Source organism: Mus caroli, unplaced genomic scaffold (genome assembly GCF_978045245.1).
Source record: "Mus caroli unplaced genomic scaffold, Mus_caroli_1 scaffold_4, whole genome shotgun sequence".
Lineage (NCBI taxonomy): Eukaryota > Metazoa > Chordata > Mammalia > Rodentia > Muridae > Mus > Mus caroli.
The window spans coordinates 26,843,457-26,862,553 of NW_028227259.1; the positions used below are offsets into that span (position 1 = coordinate 26,843,457).

The 19,097-nt window shown below is 45.2% G+C and overlaps 1 protein-coding gene across 1 annotated transcript; it reads left to right on the plus strand.

Moving 5' to 3' along the window:
• The first annotated feature begins 7,955 nt into the window (after positions 1-7,955).
• On the plus strand, positions 7,956-9,814 carry LOC147005070 (actin-related protein 3B-like). The gene is made up of 3 exons (XM_085836185.1): positions 7,956-8,192; positions 8,778-8,861; positions 9,591-9,814. The coding sequence occupies exons 1-3, from the start codon at positions 7,956-7,958 to the stop codon at positions 9,684-9,686; spliced, it is 417 nt and encodes a 138-aa protein (XP_085692311.1). The 3' UTR covers positions 9,687-9,814.
• Positions 9,815-19,097: the final 9,283 nt, after the last annotated feature.

The window sequence follows — 19,097 nt, forward strand, 5'->3', positions numbered from 1 at the left end:
CAGACAGACAGACAGAGAGAAAAATTTTGTTCTCTCCTGTCTCTGCCTCTAATTTCCGCCTGATCCTCCTCTTGGTCCTCTTCCTCCCCTCACTCCATCTTTCTCACACATACACACCCTTCCCTGATTTAGCATATATATAAATGGGAAAAACAATCAGTTTCTAGGAAGAAATAGGAGGTGGAGTTTTATGTGAACCTAGAAAAGTCCATTTGCCAAAAATATGTATCCATGGTGAATTTTAAAAATATTCAAATCCATTACAAAAAATACAAAGTATATCATATTGCACACACTGCACTGTCAATCTGCAAGTATTGAACGTGGCTGTGGGAATTTCCTGTTTCTTCCAAGTATATGTGTGTGTATGCATGTTTTCCACATCTGTGCAGGTGCCCACAGAGTCAAGAAGAGGGCCTTGGTTCCCCTGGAGTTAGGGTTACAAACATTGTGAGCTGTCAGACAAGTGTGCTGGGATCAAACTTAGGTCCTCTCTAAAGTCTTAACCATTAAGATAACTTTGTAGCCCTTCCACCTCATTTTTATAGTAAAAAAATGACACTTACAGATTTTGTGTGGTGGTGGTGGGGTATGTGTGTGCTGTGGTATGCAGGTGTGCAACAGAGCACAGATTACCGGGTTGAGTCTCTCTTTTACCGTGTAGATCCTAAAAACTCAGGGTTTGCTCTTTGAGGAGAGTGCAGAGCCATCATGCTGACTCTGCTTTACATTTTGAGGCAGAGCTTTCCACTCTGGCTATACTGTCTGTCTAGCAAGCCAAGTAGGTCCTTCTGCCTTGCCTCTCACAGGTGTGTTTGCTAATATTCCTGACCTTTTATGTGAGTGCAGGGGGTGTGAACTCAGGACAAAGGTAGCAGGCACTTCACCAACAGAGCTATCTCCCAGCCTTGTGTTCTTCCCCATCAGTGGGTGGGATTGGGAGGGAGGAAGCTGATGAAGGAGGGAGGGGAGACATCTAACTGCTCTTTAGGTGAGGACTTGGGGTTTAGTGTGTATAAGCCCTAAGTGACTCATATCACCAGCACTTTAGGAGCCCACAGGACTGTCCTTTATGTTGTATCTAGTCATTGGAGGGTACAGAGCAATAACGAGCTGGTGACAGCATGTTTTATGATGATTTAGAGACACACACTGGCCTGTGAACTGAGCTGGTGGCAGATAGGAGTCCTGTGTTTGTCCCTAACACTGAACTGACCAGACCTTAACACAAAGCTGTGTATTTTGAGGCATTCTGTAGCCTAAACTGGCCGGGACTCACTATGTAGCACAGGCTGGCTTTAATTCATGGCAGTCCTGCTGCCTCAGTCTCCAGGTGTTGAGATTAGGAATGTGAGTCACTAGCCACCACATTTGCTAGAATCGTGCTTTAAAGAGGTTTGCTGTTTTTCCTTTCCTTTCTTTGTTCAAGGAATTGATCCTTAGGCTTTGAGGTTTGCATTGCAAGCCACATGTGGCTGCCGCATCCTTCAAATGTGGTTGCAACAAGAAGGCTTATAAAATTTTGTTTAATTTTAATTGACACAGATATAAATAGAAATATTGGACTAAGGGCTACACTGTGGGACAGCTCAGACTGGTGTCCCCCAGGCTGGTGTGATCTGCTCAGAACAGGGAACACAAGGATGGGAACTAAAATATAATCTTTGAGAAGTGGTGACACACACCACCTTTAATCCTTGCACTCAGTAAGGCAGATCTCTGAGTCCCAGGCCAGTCTGATCTACAGAGTGGGTTCTGAGACAGCCAGGGCGACACAGAGATCTTGTCTTGGAAAACAAAAACAAAAACAAAAACAGAAACAAAAAAGATAGCTGGCTTGCTAGTTAAGAACATATACTGCTCAGGACCCAGCACCCACACTAGGTGCTCATAACAGTGTGTACCCCTGCTCCAGGGTTCCAATGCCATCTTTTGGCCTCTGCAGGCACCAGTACATATGTGTAAACATGCACATACAGAGATGTACACATGCATACACAAAACTTAAAAAGTAAAATAAATCTTTAAAGAGAAGAGTGTTTGCAGGGTCAGGAGCAGAGTGTGCTGTGGGTGGGAAGGGACTCAGCATCCCTGGGCCTGATATTTATATACACAGTAGTGATTGAGAAGCCTGAGGCTTGCCCAAGGCCAGATAATGTGGAACCTGAAGAAGATGGGTGTGCCACTGTGTGCTGGCTGGGATTCTCAGGGAAGACATGGCCTTGCACAGAGGTAGAGATTGAGTTTGTCCCGAGGGCCACTGAGGACTTTGGAAGGATTCACAGTGACTCCAGTGGAGAACACTGACTGTGTCATCACCTGCATCAGTGTGTCACCTCTGTTAGCTACACCTGGGTTCCTGTGTGCTTCAGTCACAAGGTGTGATAGTGTGACAGTTCAACACACACAATCACCCTCAAAGTCAAGTCTCAGAGCACTGGAAGACAACTGTCCCTGGCCTGCCAGGCCACTGTCCCCACAGGACCAGAGGCCAAAGGAATGCAAATGAAGGAAAAAGAAGTCATGTAAGTGATTCCTGCAGATTCCTGCAGCCCCTAGAGCCAGCCTGAACATTTGCTTGGATTCCAACAGGGGCGTGGTTGGGTGTCTCACAGTTAGGGGTTTTCTCAAATGTGCACTTTTAGTTGTCAGCTGAGCCTGTAGCTGCTGTGACATCTAAACTGCAAGAGAGGAGAGGCGGCCTGTCTTGAAGCGTGCTTCTTCTTTCCTGACCTGCGCTGGTTTGCAAGCGTCCTCCTTTTCTCCTGTGTTGTGGGGAGATTGGACCTAGGGCCTTGTATATGCTAGGCAAGTGCGGTAGTGCCGCTGAGCTGCATTCCAGTCCCTTCACATTGTTTTTGAGACAAGCGAAGTTGTTAAAGGTGGCCTCAGACTTGCTTTTTGGCCCAGGTAGGTCTTGAGCTTTCAATTCTTTTCCCTCAGATTCCAGAGTAGCTTGGATTACAGTGCTGCAAGACCAGGTCTTGCCTGAGTGGTTAACACTGTACCTGCAGTTACACATGATGGCGCACAGGTGACGCCATGTGTCTGTCAAACTGAATTCAAAGTCAAGCGTGAGCTGAGCTGCACTGAGGTTCCAGGAGCAGGAAGTATGGTTGCTTTTGATGTTGTGATACTTTTTTGAACAGGTATTGGAAATGAGACTTAGTGCTTGCACTTGGCCAGCCGCTTACCCCCGAGCCATACCCCCAGTCCATATTGTATATTGACAATGAACTTGCTGGTGGTAAAGATTTTTATTTTAAACCTTTCTGACTTACACGTCAGGAGGCTGACAGGTTGTGTGTGTGTATCTAATGTTGTGTCATGGCATTTTCTACCAGCAGAAAGAGGGCACACTTTGCAAAGGTAACTTAAAATGGAGACTTTTGGTAGGGAGGTAATTTTAGAAGGGCTCTTGAAAAAAATATCTAGACAAGACAGTGGGTTTCATGAACACTTGACACCCTCACACTGTGCAAAGGGACACATCAGATCCATCCAGAGCCACTTGGGGAGCGGGGAAGCAGAGGGAGGGGGTGGGCAAAGCATTAGGATGTAAAAATGGACTTCTTCATAAGAAGTTTAGAATCTGTAGGCAGGCAAAGGCCTTATCTCTAATTTAAACTGCACATTCAATTTGGTAAACTTCAGGTGTGCCAGAAATGAGTGTAAGAACGCAGATGTCACTTGTATCCCTGATTGTCAGTTATTAATCATCAGTTATTGATCATCAGTTATTGATTATCAGTTATTGATTATCAGTTATTGCTGAGCTTTTATTGCGGCTCTGAGTGAGAAGAAGGAGGATGGATGTGTCCCGTCATGGTTATATCTGTGTCCTGTGTGTTCACTCAGCAGTGTTGTAAAAACGCCCTTAATAGAGCAAACTCTCCAGAAACATCATCCTTCATGAAGTTGGTTCAGTGCTGACCCTTCCCTGTGTTTGAGTACTTGGTGTTTTTCTGAACTTACATCCCGTTTTTTCTTTACTTTGTTATGTTTTAGGGCATATGCTAGCCTGAGGCTGGCTCTAGGGGCCTCCTCTCCTTCAGATATTTTGGAGTTGGGTGGTTCTACTTTGAGAACCTGCTGACTGGAGAAGGTCTGATCCCTACCTGACTAAGATGCTTTCTGACCTCTCCAGGCCTGTGACTACATTTAGATTTTCAATGGCAGTGTTAAGTGGTTTGCAGAGTTCCTGGGTATCCAGCATGAGCTGATGGAGTGAGGTGATTGTTAGTGAGAGATGCTTGCTTTCTGTCAGGCTCCCTGCAGAGAGACACACTGAGCTCTGCTCCTGCTGAGAGCTTCTGAGGAAGCTGTGTCTCTCTGTCTTCATGGTCAGGAGCAGCTGCTCCAGAGCAGACAGCTGTGTAGCAGCCAAGTCACCTGTGGGCAGCATGAGGCCCGGGTCCCTAGTTTCTTGGCCTTGCTTGCTTAGACTCACATACTGCTGTGATGTCAGAGGTTAAGTCAGCTGATGTCACTGCAGAGTGCCTGTAAAGGCACACAGCAGCATTTGGCACTTAGGAAATATGTGCAGGGCTAGGTAGTTTAGTTTCTAAGTAAGCATATGTCTTCCTGTTCTCCCAAGCTCTGAGTTATGCAGGTCTACAGCACTGAGATCTTACAGCACTGCAGAATACTAGGGTATTCTGGTGATCATTTACTTCATTCCCTAGTGGATTATTATCATTTTTTAATTAAGAAATCCATTGCAAATACATGACAAGTAATTGTAAAATTGAGCTGGGTCTTGGACTGGAGGGGAAAAAGGATGTAAAAGTTATTAAAAGACAAAGAAACAAGATATTGAAGGAGCAGTATTTATGAATGCAGCTTTGAAGATGGCCACTGCAATGTGAGACAGTTTTAGTGTGCACACACCTAAAATGTTTAGGAGGAAGCATGATGCTCTCAGGTGGTTAGACAAAGTGTGAGGATAGGAGGGATGGTGACTGACCTAGTGTCCTTGGAAGAGCCACCTGTGTTACAGGAAGGGACCGTGACCGACTCAGTGTCTTTTGACCGACATAGTGTCTTTCATTAGCTTGGTGAAGATGAACTATTGAGATGGTTAGCAGACCATATGCGTGTCCCCTGCCCCAATAGTGATCCTTTATGAAGAAGGTAGAATCACTATTAAATTCAGCTATTGCACAAGATCTTCTATGTGAACTGAATTGCATTGTAAGTCCCATTCTGTGTTTGATCAGTTTTCTGCCTCAACAAACCAGTTCACAAACAAGCCTGTGGGCCTTCCTCATCCAGATGACTGCTCACAGGGTGACTCACTAGGAAGACTCAGGGGGAGTAAGGACAACCAGTGGGTTCTCAAAATGTGGTACTTCTCAGGTGACCCATCACCATTATCACCATACTTCTTGCTGCTTTCAGGGACTTCATTTTCCTAAGCTTCACTCTTGCTGTAATATTGACCCACACATTTACACACGATGCACTTTGTACAACTAAATGCCCTTAGAGACTTCTATGCCTGTGCCCTGTGACAGCCAGGGGAGCACTGTGAAAGCCAGGCGAGCACTGTGAGAGCCAAAGGAGCATTGTGACAGCCAGGGGAGCAGTGTGACAGCCAGGGGAGCAGTGTGACAGCCAGAGAGTACTGTGTCAGCCAGGGGAGCACTGTGTCAGCCAGGGGAGCACTGAGATAGCCAGGGGAGCACTGTGACAGCCAGGGGAGCACTGAGATAACCAGGAGTGCACTGTGTTGGCCAGGGATACAGCCTCTTCCCTTAGCAAGCACTATCACTGGGAAAAGGCACTAAACTCCTAAAGTTGCATTGGGCAAACCATGGGCCACACTGGGAACATTCTCTGGCACAAGAAAGGGCTCATACCTCTAAATCTAAAGATTCTTAAAGGGGCCTATGACTTGTAAAAAGTTTTAAAAATGTAAAAATCACATTTTAAGATATGAACTTCCTGTCATTCTAGAGAAAGACATTTTAGAAACAATATTTGGGACCTACTAACAACATTCATTTCATGTTTTCCAAGAAAATGAACCGTGCTTGCTTTATACATTTAAAAAAGTGAAAGACTGGGTTCGGAAGATGCCTCAGTGGGTAAAAGGACTTGCTGTATATATGTAAGTAACCCAGGTTAGGGTGGCAATCTGCATCCATAACCCAGGTTAGGGTGGCAGTCTGTCTGTGATCTTAGTCTCCTCAGATGAGGTAGGAGGCAGATAGGAGACTCCCTGGAAAGTCATGGGGCAGCCATCCTGAGGTATAGAGTGAACAAGAGTGTGGGTTTCTTGTAGGCTTTCCTAAGGCTATGGGTAGGCTATTAGAGCTGAAATTTCTACATAAACTCATGTTAGAGCTGGACTATGTATCAAGGCAGAAGACTAGATCTGAGATGGCTTTACAGGACTCTGCTCTTCTGCCTCTGTCTCTACTGCCTGCTCTACATATCTCACCTCAGCAGCTGTGGCTCTCAGCTTGGCCATCTCTCACCGGCAGCGAGCAGTAATGACTGGAACAGACCCAGCCTAACCTGGGCTCTCTGGCCTGGATCTGTGTGATTTCGCTTTCCCATAAACTTGTGAGGGATTGCCTGGCTGATGGGGTGCCTGGCATCCAGAAAGGCAGTGTGGGAACTCATGGATCCTTGAAGGATGGTTTTTATTTTCTTTATAGTTTTCTCAAATGATATTTTCTGTCAGAAATTTAAATGAGGGCAATTTCACTTTCATTGTCCTAAATAATATTCTGTAGCCTGAGAGAACAGAGCTGCCTTTCATTGTAACAGCCAGTCAGTTTCATGATTCTCATCCTGCCTCACCCACCAGACATCTGGTGTGGTCGCATGATAGAGGCTGGAGTGATCATGGGGCTGTGGGCAGAGGGAGGAGCCATTTGAAAATGTCCCCAGGGGATTTGAATATGCTTCCTTTCAGCATTGCAGCTCTGAAGGATTCCAGTAGGAGGGAAGACCCTGTTGGCTATTATATAGAGCCTGTGGGTCAGTTAATGTGGATTTTCTGGCTTCTTGGCTCTTGTCAGGGTTCTGCCCGGGGCATGGGGAGCGTGGGCATGAATTGCTATGTGTTTTCAGTTGCTTACAGTGTAGGAAGTACCAGGGAAATGTTTAGTATTGTGCTGTCACAAAATATATATATATATATATATATATATATATATATATATATATATATATATATATAATGTACGCCTTTTGGCTAGCGAAAGGTCTCAGGTGAGGGATTTAAGGGGGGCAGTTATTAATGCCATGTAGAATCAGACATGTTGGAGACTCTGAGGAGTTCAGACCCTAGTGACAGAGACAGACAGCATGGTAGAGCTCTGAGGAGAGTCAGCCCACAACGCAGGAGTGCCACCCTTAAAGAAAGCAGGAGCCCATTCTAGAGCCCACTTTAGGGGAGCACAGCCAGAAATGCAGATTGGGGTCACCCCAGATTCCATGTTCCAATGTGGAAGCAATTTCAGAGTTTTACAGGATGAAGAAAGTTATAGGTCAAAACAAGTTCAAATGCATTGGTGGGCATGTAAGAGAGGCAACTAGAGCAAGATGGGGGAGCCTTTCTGTAGGCCCCAAATGCTATTCGTAGACTGTCTTAACTTTTGGTTTGGCGGAAACTCGGGATCTTCTAGGCTGATAGCTTACTAAAGCTTTTATACATTAGTCAAAGGATGTTTGTTCTGACACAGAGGTGGACAAGGAATGGCTATTCAGGGGCTAAAGCTAGCCTAAGATAGGCAACTTGCTTCTCGAGCTCAAGTCCCAGCCTCCCCATATCTCTGCAGTTTGTAACCAGTCTTTGCAAACACAGCAAACCTGTGCTTTCTGGCTGGTGGTGTCAGCTGAGGGATTCCAGGGGACTCAGTGCAGGGAAGAGGAGAGGGTGTGGGAGAGTTGCTGCAGGCAGCCCAGCAGCAGTCTGCCTTCAACTCTGACAGGGGGCGCTCATGCTGCACAGTGTGTTACTTACACAAGTCATCCTGCTGTATGCAGAGACTGAACCATCACAGGCACTCAGTCTCACCCAAGGCTGTGCACTGTCCACTTTGGTCTTTCAGAACGTAGTTCTTTCTGGAGGCTCCACAATGTTCAGAGATTTTGGACGTCGTCTGCAGAGAGATTTGAAAAGAGTGGTGGACGCCAGGTTAAAACTGAGCCAAGAGCTCAGTGGAGGCAGGATAAAGGTAGGAGGCTGTGTGCCAGCCGCTGTGGGGGTAGAGCCAATCTTCACTGGGGGGTAGCCGAGGGTTGATGCTGGAATTCATGGGAGGTCGTCCTTAAACCCACCTGGGTCAGGCATCAGTGTGTGTGACCAGGGTGATGCAGAGACAAGATGGGCTTATGGTGAGGAGATGTTTTCATTAAATGGAAAAAACTGCTGTGCGTGGGGAGCCAGGCCATGCTCATCTAAGACCACAGCTCTGAGCTGCGGGGTGCTGTCTGGACTTCTCCCTGAGGTGGGCTTTGGTGGGGAAGAGAACCTACGGCAGTGAAGGTGCCCGCTGTTATAGTGTTTGTTTTGTTATAGTGTTTGGGGGTTCACTTTGTAACTGGCCTTGCTACACCCTGTGATTTGTTTGAGGGAAGCTATTGGTTTGATTAATTGTGTGTTTTAGTATTGGAAGAAGGGGTCTCCTGAATCTGTGGGCTGGGCCTATAGCATGACTGAGGCCATCACCGGAGGAGTCACTGTCTATCATGGACACACTGCTTGGAGGATGCAGTGCACAGACTAAATGCAGACTAAATGCAGTTGCTTTCTTTTGCAGCCTAAGCCTGTGGAGGTGCAGGTGATCACTCACCACATGCAGCGCTATGCCATGTGGTTTGGAGGCTCGATGCTGGCCTCAACTGTAAGTCCCTGATCTCTTGTCATTTGTGCTTTCCTATTGAGTTTGGATAAGTACTGTCTACAAATGTGAAATAGCATGTGTTCTGTTTGCATGGCTTTAAATAGGCAAAACAAATTCTACTTGATATAAGAATATTTTAGTCACTTAAATTGTATGCTTTATTAACAAACACGGTGGTGGCACATGCCTTTAATCCCAGCATTTAGGAGGCAGAGGCCAGCCTGGTCTACACAGTGAGTTCCAGGACAGTCAGGGCTACATAGAGAAACCCTGCCTTGAAAAGAACAGCAACCAAAAACAGAACAAAAGAAAGAAAGAAACAAACAAACAAAAGACCCCACTACTACCACCACCACTATCAAAAACCAAAAAAAAAAAAAAAAAAAAAAAAAATCAAAAAATCCACCCCGCTCATTGTCCCTTCCAAGTGGTTAGTTTATTTATTAATATTCCCCCTACCCCCAGAGTTTGTTAGCAGCCATTTTTAGTTCAAGTTGACACATATTTGATCCCAGTAAGGGAAACTAAGTAGATTTGTTGTTGCTTTGTAAAGTTGGAAATTGCTGAGTGAATTTTAAAAAGTGAAGTCAACTTCTGCCTGGTTTGTTATCAGGTCAGATGTGGTACCGTGATTGTCTGGGACCCATGGATAAGTCCCTCCCATTTGCTCAATGTTTTCCTCTTTCCACCTGCTCATCTTCTTCCTCCTGCTGGCTGCTCCTCCTGCAGCCGGAGTTCTTTCAGGTCTGTCACACCAAGAAGGACTATGAGGAATATGGCCCAAGCATCTGCCGCCACAACCCGGTCTTTGGAGTCATGTCCTAGTGTCTGCGTTGGAGCAATTGTCTGACAGTGTCCTGTTGGGGAATAAGTGTCCTTCAGAACCCAGAGCAGCCACGGCTCCTGTACATAGCAGTGTGGAATGGGTGTGTGAGCAGCGTGCTTTCATCACCAGTGGGGCCGGGCAAGGTCTTCCCAGTAAAGCCATTTATCCGGTATGACTGTTCTTGGTCCTCCTCCCAGCCCCTCCCCTCCTGCCCCTCCCACTCTCTCTCCTTTCCACCCGAGCTTCTGGTCAAGTGTAGCTCTGAAGGAGTCCATGCAACTGTAGAAACTACTAGAGGATGCAGTGGATTCTCCAGGAAAGCCTGTAAGGTGGGGGAACCCTGGCCTTCCCAGCCTATTTTTGTAAATAAAATGTTATAAACTTGAAATACAAATTGATGTTTATATTTCCTATCATTTTGTATTTTATGGTATTTGGTATAACCAGCTAATGCTAAGCATGAGTAGTCACAGAGTTCATGGATGTCAGAGTTCTGTAATAAAGTACTTGATTGTGAGGCATGTTCTGATGTGTGTACAGGCTTTATGCCACGTCTGCTGGGAAGTGATTACATGTTGTTGGGGTGGTGTGACATCTGAGCACCAACCACTGTTGAGTGAGAGTTGCTACAGATGTATCTAACTTCCTGGAGCTGCTTTATAGAAGACAATGGTTTAATGTTGTTGAGTGCGGGATGAAATACTATTGCACTGTTGTAATAAAGGCTGCTAGAATCTTTATAACTGTTCCTTGTGGTCACTTTTGCCTCCCCATTCATTCAGAGAACCTCAGACTCCATAGGTTTGCAGACAACTGATGATTGATACTGTGTGTGTGTGTGTGTGTGTGTGTGTGTGTGTGTGTGTGTGTGTGTGTGTTTGTCTTAAAAGTGCCATCAAGCCTGGGTGGACAGCCTGCCTGTTGTGTTTGGACGGTGGTGTGGACATCCTTGGGGTGTCCAGGCTGCTTTCTTAGGAAGCATTCAGTGCTCTGATGTCTGCTGAGTGACTCCTCACTCAAGTGTAGGTTAGTAGATCCAAAGCTCTCCCTTCTCCCAGAATCCTTGTTACTTTAAAAATTGTTGTTATAGTCCTCCAAGTTGTGAGGCATGTTTTTCTCTCAGACACAAGTTTATTTTGGAAACTTGAGCTTTGAGGCCTCCTATCTCTCCACATTTGATTCTTCCTGTCAGTTATTCACAGCCATCCTGAATCTGAGAATAGTCAATGATTCTGCGAACCAGAGAGACTACATCCAGGGAACTGTAAATAATAAAAAAAAAAAAAAAATTAGTTAGTGTGTGTGTTTACACACACGTATGGTCTGTATTTATGTGTGTGTGGTGTATATATCTGTGTGTACATGTGTTCATGGTATGTGTGTGCATGGTGTGTAAATGTGTGTGTGTGCAGTGTATATATGCATATATGTGTGTGCTCAGTGTGGTGTGTATAGATGTGTATATGAGTGGTATGTATATGTGTGAGCACAATTGCCAAGGTTCCCACATGAAGGTCAGAGACAACTTGATGTAGTTGGTTTTCTCTTCTTTCACCTTCACTAGGTCTGCGATTGAATCATGTCTGCAGGCTCGCATGTGCCTTTTCCAGTGGAGCTGTCTTACTGGATCCTTGTGTAACTTTCATTGTAGCATAATTATTCTTACTCTAAAATGGACTTTATTATTTTAAAATACTTAGTGAATATTTATTACATGAATATACATTTCATTCACTTTGCTTGACAATGTGCTTTGGAGTGCTCACGTGCATATATATATATATATATATATATATATATATATACACACACACATACACACACACACACACACACACACACACACACATATATATATATATATATATATATATATATATATATATATATATATATACACACACACACACACACACACAACTTTGTAATACTTGTATGCTTATAATCTCAGCATTTACCTTGCAGAGGGAGGAGGGTCACTACAAGCTTGAGGTCTGCCTGTGGGTTTTAGGTCAGCCAGGGATATACTTGGTGTTTGGGATGGCTCACTGAGTAAAGGCTGTGTTGTACAAGCCCAACAACCTGAGTCTGATCTCTAGCACTCATAGTGCACAGAAAGAGAACTGAGATTCCACGGTTGTCCTCTGACCTCTATCTATATGCTGTGATATATATGCTAATATATGCTAATGTGCATACACATGTACACTACTAATAAAATGTTCCCCACAGTTAAAAACAAAGCAAAACCCAACATACACACACACCCACACACCCACACACACTCACACCACACACACTGTCTGTGTGTGTACATACACACACACATACAAACACAGACAGTGTACTCATCACAGTCATGTGTGGGCAGCATCATCTAATACAAAGCCAGCTTTGCAGCAGACTGTTGAGTACACACGGGTGTTGTGCAGATAGGATGGAAAACACCATTCTACCATGCTGACAGCATGGTCCACCGTAGAGCGGTCTCTCCTCTCAATAGCATATCTGACTGTATTGTAGCTTACTGCTGCTGTCACACTGCACAAGAGCCAGTGACAGGCCATGTTGCTAGAAAAGAGCAACACTGGGAGTGTGAAAGTTCCAAGAATAATGCAAGTGAGGGTGTTGTCTGCAAGTGTGAATTAACTGTATTAGTGTAGTATCAGGTGAGGCAGGCTACTCACAAAGGAAAGAGCTTTGTTTAGCTGCCAAGCTCAGGGGTTCAAGGGCATCAGTTCGGCTCTGGTGAGGGCCTTCTCATTTGCTCATGGTGTGGTAGATGGTCACAGTGGGAACATTGTGGGAGTGAAGACTGCATCTGGGTTCAGGAAGCCACAGAACACTGGGTGAGCTTCTGTAATGACCCTCTCTTGGGCATTATCTCAGTCTCTTCTGAGGGCAGAGCCCCCAGAGTAACCCAAAGGCTCTTTACATAATGGGTTCCTATTATGGAACCCTATTAGGCTAGCCAGGGAGATGTGTAGTGATAGTCATGAGATATAGAGCAAGCCAGTGAGATGGCTCTCTGAGCAAAAGCTGTGTGAGCCTGACATGATGAGTTTGATCCCCAGCACCCACTGTGGAAGGAGAGAACTGACCCAAGGCTGGTCATCACTTGAGATTTGTCATCATTTGAGATTTGCATTCTGTTTCCCCTGCCCCAAATAGTGGTGTCCCAGGACCAAGCTTCCTACTCACGAGGCTAGAGGACAGAGCACATCCATGCTGTAGCTGTAGGTATTTATGGATAGGAAAGGGCAGAGTGTAGGAGCCGCACAGCCTGTTGATTCAAGCAAACCCTGAGGGGCATGGAGCAAATCTGCTACCATGGAAGAAACCTACAGTATCCTGTGCTGTTTCCTGTGTGACAGAGATGCTCAACCACAGTCTCCCAATCAAGGGTTCGGGGTCTTTAGTTGTCTTTCATCCAGACACACATTTCTCTGCACTTCCTTGGGAACTTTGGCTCCTCACCACCTTTCAGCTGCTTTACTGCAACCAATCCTGCTTGGTCTGTCTGCCTCAGTCACATCCTCTGCATCTATATGTCAGTGTTGACACTCATGTTGGCCAAACTAGAGCCAGTGTGACTGGCTCAGACCCAGAGTGTCTACCTAATTCTATTTGCCACAAGATTGTTTTGAAACTCTTTTATTCATTCATTTTTTTAAAATTAAAATTGTGTGTGTGTGCATGTGTGTGTGTGTGTGTGTGTGTATGTGTGGGGTGTATGTGTTTATGTGAGTGCACATGCCTATGGAGGCTAGAGGTCAGCATTGGATGTGTTTCTCAATCACGCTCTAGCTTTTGAGACAGTGTTTCACGACCAACCTGTAGCAAACTAGTTCGACTATACTGGCTGGCCAGTGACCTCCTATCTCGCCCTACCCTGCCTCCATGCTAGGCTTCTAGCCATGTGCCACTATGTCTTGGCTCTTTACATGGGTAACAACTCAGACCCTTAGGCTTGTGTGACAGGCACAAGTTGAACCTCCTTCTCAGCCCAGTGATCATTTTAGTTTAGATAAAAAATATAGAGAGCAATATGTTCTACTGCAACGCAACTACACGGTGCTGTCATCTGCAACCCCGGCTCAGACACATCTTAGAGGAAGTATGTCAGAAGTGGGCAGTGGGGAGAACAAGGAAGGTGCCCAGAGCCTGCTTCCATTCTCAGTCTCCAGGGTGGAGCTGGGCTGCAACTGGGTCTGCAAGCCCTGAGAAAAAGACCCAGAGCTGTAAGTATAGGCTCAGAGCTGTAAGTATAAAGACTGGCTACCTTTAAGTCAATGATACCTACTTTCCTCTTCCCTCAATATCCCAAGCATTCTAAGGACCTAGTTGCTGTCAGGAGGTTCAAGGATTTTTTTTTTTTTTGTTTATTGATTAAAGGTGTCAGATACTGTATAGAAAACTAAAATATGATTTGGTCACTTTATAAAGAAGGAATATGTTAAAATTATATCACTAATTAAAAAAAATTCCCACACACTTTTGGTTCAGGTTGACTTAGCCTAGATTGCAATGTGGTAGAATTGTGAGGAAAGGCAAGCATCCCTGAGAGAAAGGCCCATGACTTCGAGTGAAGTTTCCTGTAGACTACTTGTGTCCAAGTTTGCTTTCTCTTGCTGTGATAAAGACCATGACCTAGAGCAACTCCAAGAAGAATGAGTTTGTCTGGCTTACATATCCTCATTACAGTCTACCAGGAAAGGAACTCAGACAGGAACCTGGAGGTAGGAAATGAAGCAGAGGCCATGGAGGAGTGCTGCTTTTTGGCTTGTTCACCGAAGCTCGCTCACCCTGCCAAAGGGCGGCCCCATCCCAAGGCCCTCCCACATCAACAACTAATCAAGAAAACACCCATGGATGTGCCTATAGGCAATCTGAAGCATTTTTCTCAATCGAGGCTTCTCTTCGCAGATATCTCTAGTTTATGTCAGGTTGACAAAACTGAAACCAAGACACCATGTTGATCAATATCACCTGTAACAAACACACCCTAGAATTATAAGCTAGCAGTTCTTCGACCTGTTAAAGTGTTTTGATAGAGCTTTGCCCTGTTTACCAGGTTGAGACACCGGTTCTCATCTATGTAGAAAAAAGTATTATAAATTATATGGCTTTAATTTAGAAAAAAGCTCATGATTTAACTGTTCCACAGTGAGTATGGACTTTAAAGCCTCATGTTGTACAATATAAATGCAACCAGCTTTATCTGTCCATTGTGACTGATTGGTGAATCTCTCTGCCTCTCTTTCCACCCTGTGCTCAGCCCTGCCTCTTACTTCAATGTCCCCCCCTTCCCACTCTCACCCTCTGCCCAGCCCTGCCTCTTGCTTCAATGCCCCCCCCCTTGCTATTACCCTCCTTTACCTCCTCCTCCCTGGACCAAACAAGGCTTACCTGATGAGTCACAGTGGCTAGCTCAGAGTTGTTATTCTTTATACTCCAGGAAAAGCCCCATTTTAAAAACTGCAGGCACTCACAAGTGCTTCTTCTGTTACCACATAGGCTGAGATTAAGGGGAAAATAAATATAGGGGGAAAATAGAACTTGCCAGAGTTGGGGACTCCATTGCTGCTGCTCCAGGTGATGTGTGCACTACTGCTGAGGTGTATCTATCCTCTGGCCACTGCTCTCACGGAAGCTGGGCTCTGAGTGTTGGGATATGAATGACTCTTATCATAAGGATTCCAATAGTATCATAAAATTAGAATAGAATTTCAGAGCTGGCGGATGCACCTGGAGAGCAGGTGACTGAGCGTGTGTGTTGATGTAGCAAGTCTCAGGTGGTCCCTCCAGTCTGGTTAGAACTGGAGGGTGGCCTTGAGAAATGTCCCCTCAGCAAGAGGCAGGAGAAATCACCCACGTTAGACCTGCTGTGTGAGTGTGTTTCAGGGTGACAGTGGTTCCTGCTACAGCTTCCTAAGTGACTAACAGGCTCTCATGAGACTAAAGTGCAGACCTGCGGTTCATTCCTTCCTTGGGCTCCTCCCCTTGTGTCTCCTCTACAGATGGTCCGGCTGGGTCGACCTCTCAGCTTAATCAGCACAGCTGATTTCAAAGAGTGCCCTGCTAGGAAAATTGACTTGTTACATGATCTGTACTTAATTAAAGAGCATTTTATAATGTTTCTTTTTAAATGTATTGTCAGGCTTGCTAAGTAGAAATATAAATTGATTGCAAGGCAATTGTAATGGATGACTGACAAGGAAAGAAATCTTTATTACAAAGTGACAGGGGTCTGCGGAGATGGCTTGGTGGTTAAGGGTGCTTGGTGTCTTTCCGGAGGATCTGAGTTTGGCTACCAACATTCGATATGGGATGGCTCAAAACTGCCTACAACTGCGGCTCTCTTCTGACCTCCACAGGCACATTGAGTGCTTACACATATATATGAATAAAATTTAAAAAATAAGTATTATAAAAAGAAGCTATCGCTTGATCTTAGGATTATAAAGGTTGCATTTTTACAAACCCTGACTTATTCTCAGTTAAGGAAGCAGCTGTGTAGTCTCTCCTCTCAGATAGTATATGAGTACTGTGAATTTTTAAATTTTCATTTCATGAAATATACTTTTAAATTATTAAAAGTGAATAATTATAAACCTAAAGGTTTATGATGTCAAATAAAAACTTAATGACCTGCTTTGGCTGCAGTTCCAATATCTGGAGGTCAGATCAATGCAGTAGTCTTGCCTACTTTATACCTACTGAGTGAGTCTGATGTTTTCCCAGCACTGACTCAGGGAGATGCCCAGGAATGGTAGAGCTGACACCCCAGGTGTTAACCACAGGCTTTTCTCTAGTCACTGAGCAGACCTGGGGAGGAGAAGAGATACTGACTGCATATGACCCATGACCTCTGCTGACCAGCAAGAAGTGGGGAAACTGTACCTGCAGCTGCGAGAGGCAGGGAGACACAATGAGGGAGGTGTTCTGCTGTGTGTGTGTGTGTGCCTCGATGTGACTGACGTTAACAAGGGCTGTGAGAAGTCACAATGAATGAATGAGAAGTTACAATGGCTGGATGCAGTCACCGTCACATGTGTGCCACAGATGGCCACAGCTTATTATCATAGAGTACAGGAATAGTGGGAAGGAGTTTATTTTTATTTTTGTGTATGAGTGTTTTGACTGCATGCATGTCTGTGTACCAGTTGCATGCCTGGTGCCCATGAAGTCTAAGTAGGAGCGCCAGATTCCTTGAAACTGAAACAGGTAGTGTGAGCTGCCACAGGATACTAGGAATTGAACCAGAATCCTTTGGTTCTAGAAGAGCAGCTAGTGCTCTTAACCACTGGGCCATCACCTAGTCCCTTGTTTATAATTTTTAAACCGGAGCTACCAATAAGGTCATTTTCTGGCCAAATTTAGAAGTATTTTCATTTCTACTCCCCTCCCCCCACCTCACTGTGCTTGTTTATTTTGTAAAGAAAAAGAAAACTCCCAGTGTGCTCTGTCTGTATAGTGGTATTAGAGAGCTACCAAAGAAAAGCCCAAGGTCCAGCAGCCTACAGGAGTCCTATGAGACTGATAACTAGAAAAAAAGCTCACTAGCAGAGCACGCCTGCTCAGTATGAAGACATAGACGCCTGCCCATGACATCTTTTATCTTAATTAGGGTAGTAGACTCAACTTGCCATTCTGATAATTCGGCCATTTTCTCAAGCTGAATTAGCATGTTTTAACTTATTTATTCATTAGGTCTTATGTTCATAATAAATTAAACTTTATTAAGGCATGGTTGTGTGATGTAATTACAGTTCTCTGAATTAGAGTTTAAGGAAGTTACTGCTATACTCTATGTGACCTCAGTGTTCCCTAAGAACAAGTGTTACTAGCATTATAAAATTTCTGAAAATGCACAGTTTAGGTCTTGGTTGATTTACAGATAGTTGACCTCTACAGAGCTGGTATTCTGAGCAGAGACTTTAGGCCCAGCAGTGGCAACCCCAGCAGGGTTGAGAGTTAGCAGACACTAACAACATGGTGCATCATTTCCTGAGGTGCTTCCTTGGGAAGTTGTTATGTTCATGATGCAGGGAGGTGGTGCTTGTCTTTGCTCTGAAGTGGGGTGGGGCAGTGGTGTAGAAACCATTCCCCTTGACAGCTTTGTGGGGTTCATTGCCAGGTTTAATTACACCCCCCCAGGTGTGTGTGTGTGTGAGTGTGTGTGTTTGTATAAAGTCATGCACACATGCCATGACATACTTGCGGATGTCAGAGGACAACTTGTGACAGTTTTGTCCTTTTACTATGTAGGACCCAGGGATAGAATTCAGGTCACCAGGCTTTGCCACAAACACTGAGGCATCTCACTGTCCTCCTCCTCCTCTTCCTCCTCTGCCCCTCCTCCTCTCCCTCCTCCTCCTTTGAGCAAAGACAACTCACTAATGCAATGTTCTAGAGAGAGAGAGAGAGAGAGAGAGAGAGAGAGAGAGAGAGAGAGAGAGAGAGAGAGAATGCATACTTAAGCAGGCATGTACACACACTTATGATCCCCCCCACCCCAAGCACTACAGTTCCAGTGGATTGTCTGAAAAGCCATCAGCCATGAATACTAGAATTACTCCAAGGCCCCATCTCCAGGTGATCAGGAAATAGATATGATCTCTACCCACCCCCACTATTGGATAAGGACTAGCTTTCCTCTTCTACTCTCCCTCTATACCATGGAGGCAATGGGAGAGACATGAACTGAGCTCACCATCCTATGCTGCATCCCATGGGCCAGTGCCAGTTCAAGGGCCACACAGGAGTCACTTGTGAGCCTCACAGAGGGACAAATCATGGCGACTCCATTGGCTCTCAGTGGCCTGGGCTTCATTCTCAGCAGTTGTTCCTGAGCCTGTGCTGGATAGTGGAGCATAGGCAAGCTCCAAGGGTTAGGGAGCTTTGGGCTGACAGTGGGACATGGTGCCTCTCAGGGCTTGTGAGAGGTTTTAGGATGCTGGAGGCTCTTGCACTTTCCACAGCCTGGGCCCGCATCTGGGACCTACCTGCAAACCAGTGGGAACAGGCTGTGGGAGACAGTCTTGGCCAGACACCCTGGAACAGCTGCCTGCAGATGGGTCTGTCTGTTGGTCCCCCAGCTGGGTCTGCTAATGAAGGATGCCTTCATCACTGCTCCTGGAAGACTCCATTGAATATGGAAGAGAACCCAAGCGTTTTAGAAAGGAAAAACAAAAACAAAAACCCTAAGCTTCAGGATATTGCTTTCATTGTGAGCTATGAGAAAGAGTATCTTTTAACGGTCATTGGTAAGAAATAATTAAGGAGAATTTCAGTTACAGGGCACTTTGCAGAAAGGGTGTAATTAGCAAAATGGGGCTCCTGTGTCTTGGTGCATCTTTCATCTCCTTACTGTGCTCATCCTCATCTGGCTGAGCAACATTTGATCC

What these genes read in the sequence shown, in the direction of transcription:
- LOC147005070 (XM_085836185.1), top strand. Translation starts at nt 7,956, where the DNA reads ATGCTGCACAGTGTGTTACTTACACAAGTCATCCTGCTGTATGCAGAG. An exon ending in TCAGTGGAGGCAGGATAAAG is followed by an intron (nt 8,193 to 8,777) that starts GTAGGAGGCTGT and finishes TTTCTTTTGCAG; the next exon opens with CCTAAGCCTGTGGAGGTGCA. An exon ending in GCTCGATGCTGGCCTCAACT is followed by an intron (nt 8,862 to 9,590) that starts GTAAGTCCCTGA and finishes CTCCTCCTGCAG; the next exon opens with CCGGAGTTCTTTCAGGTCTG.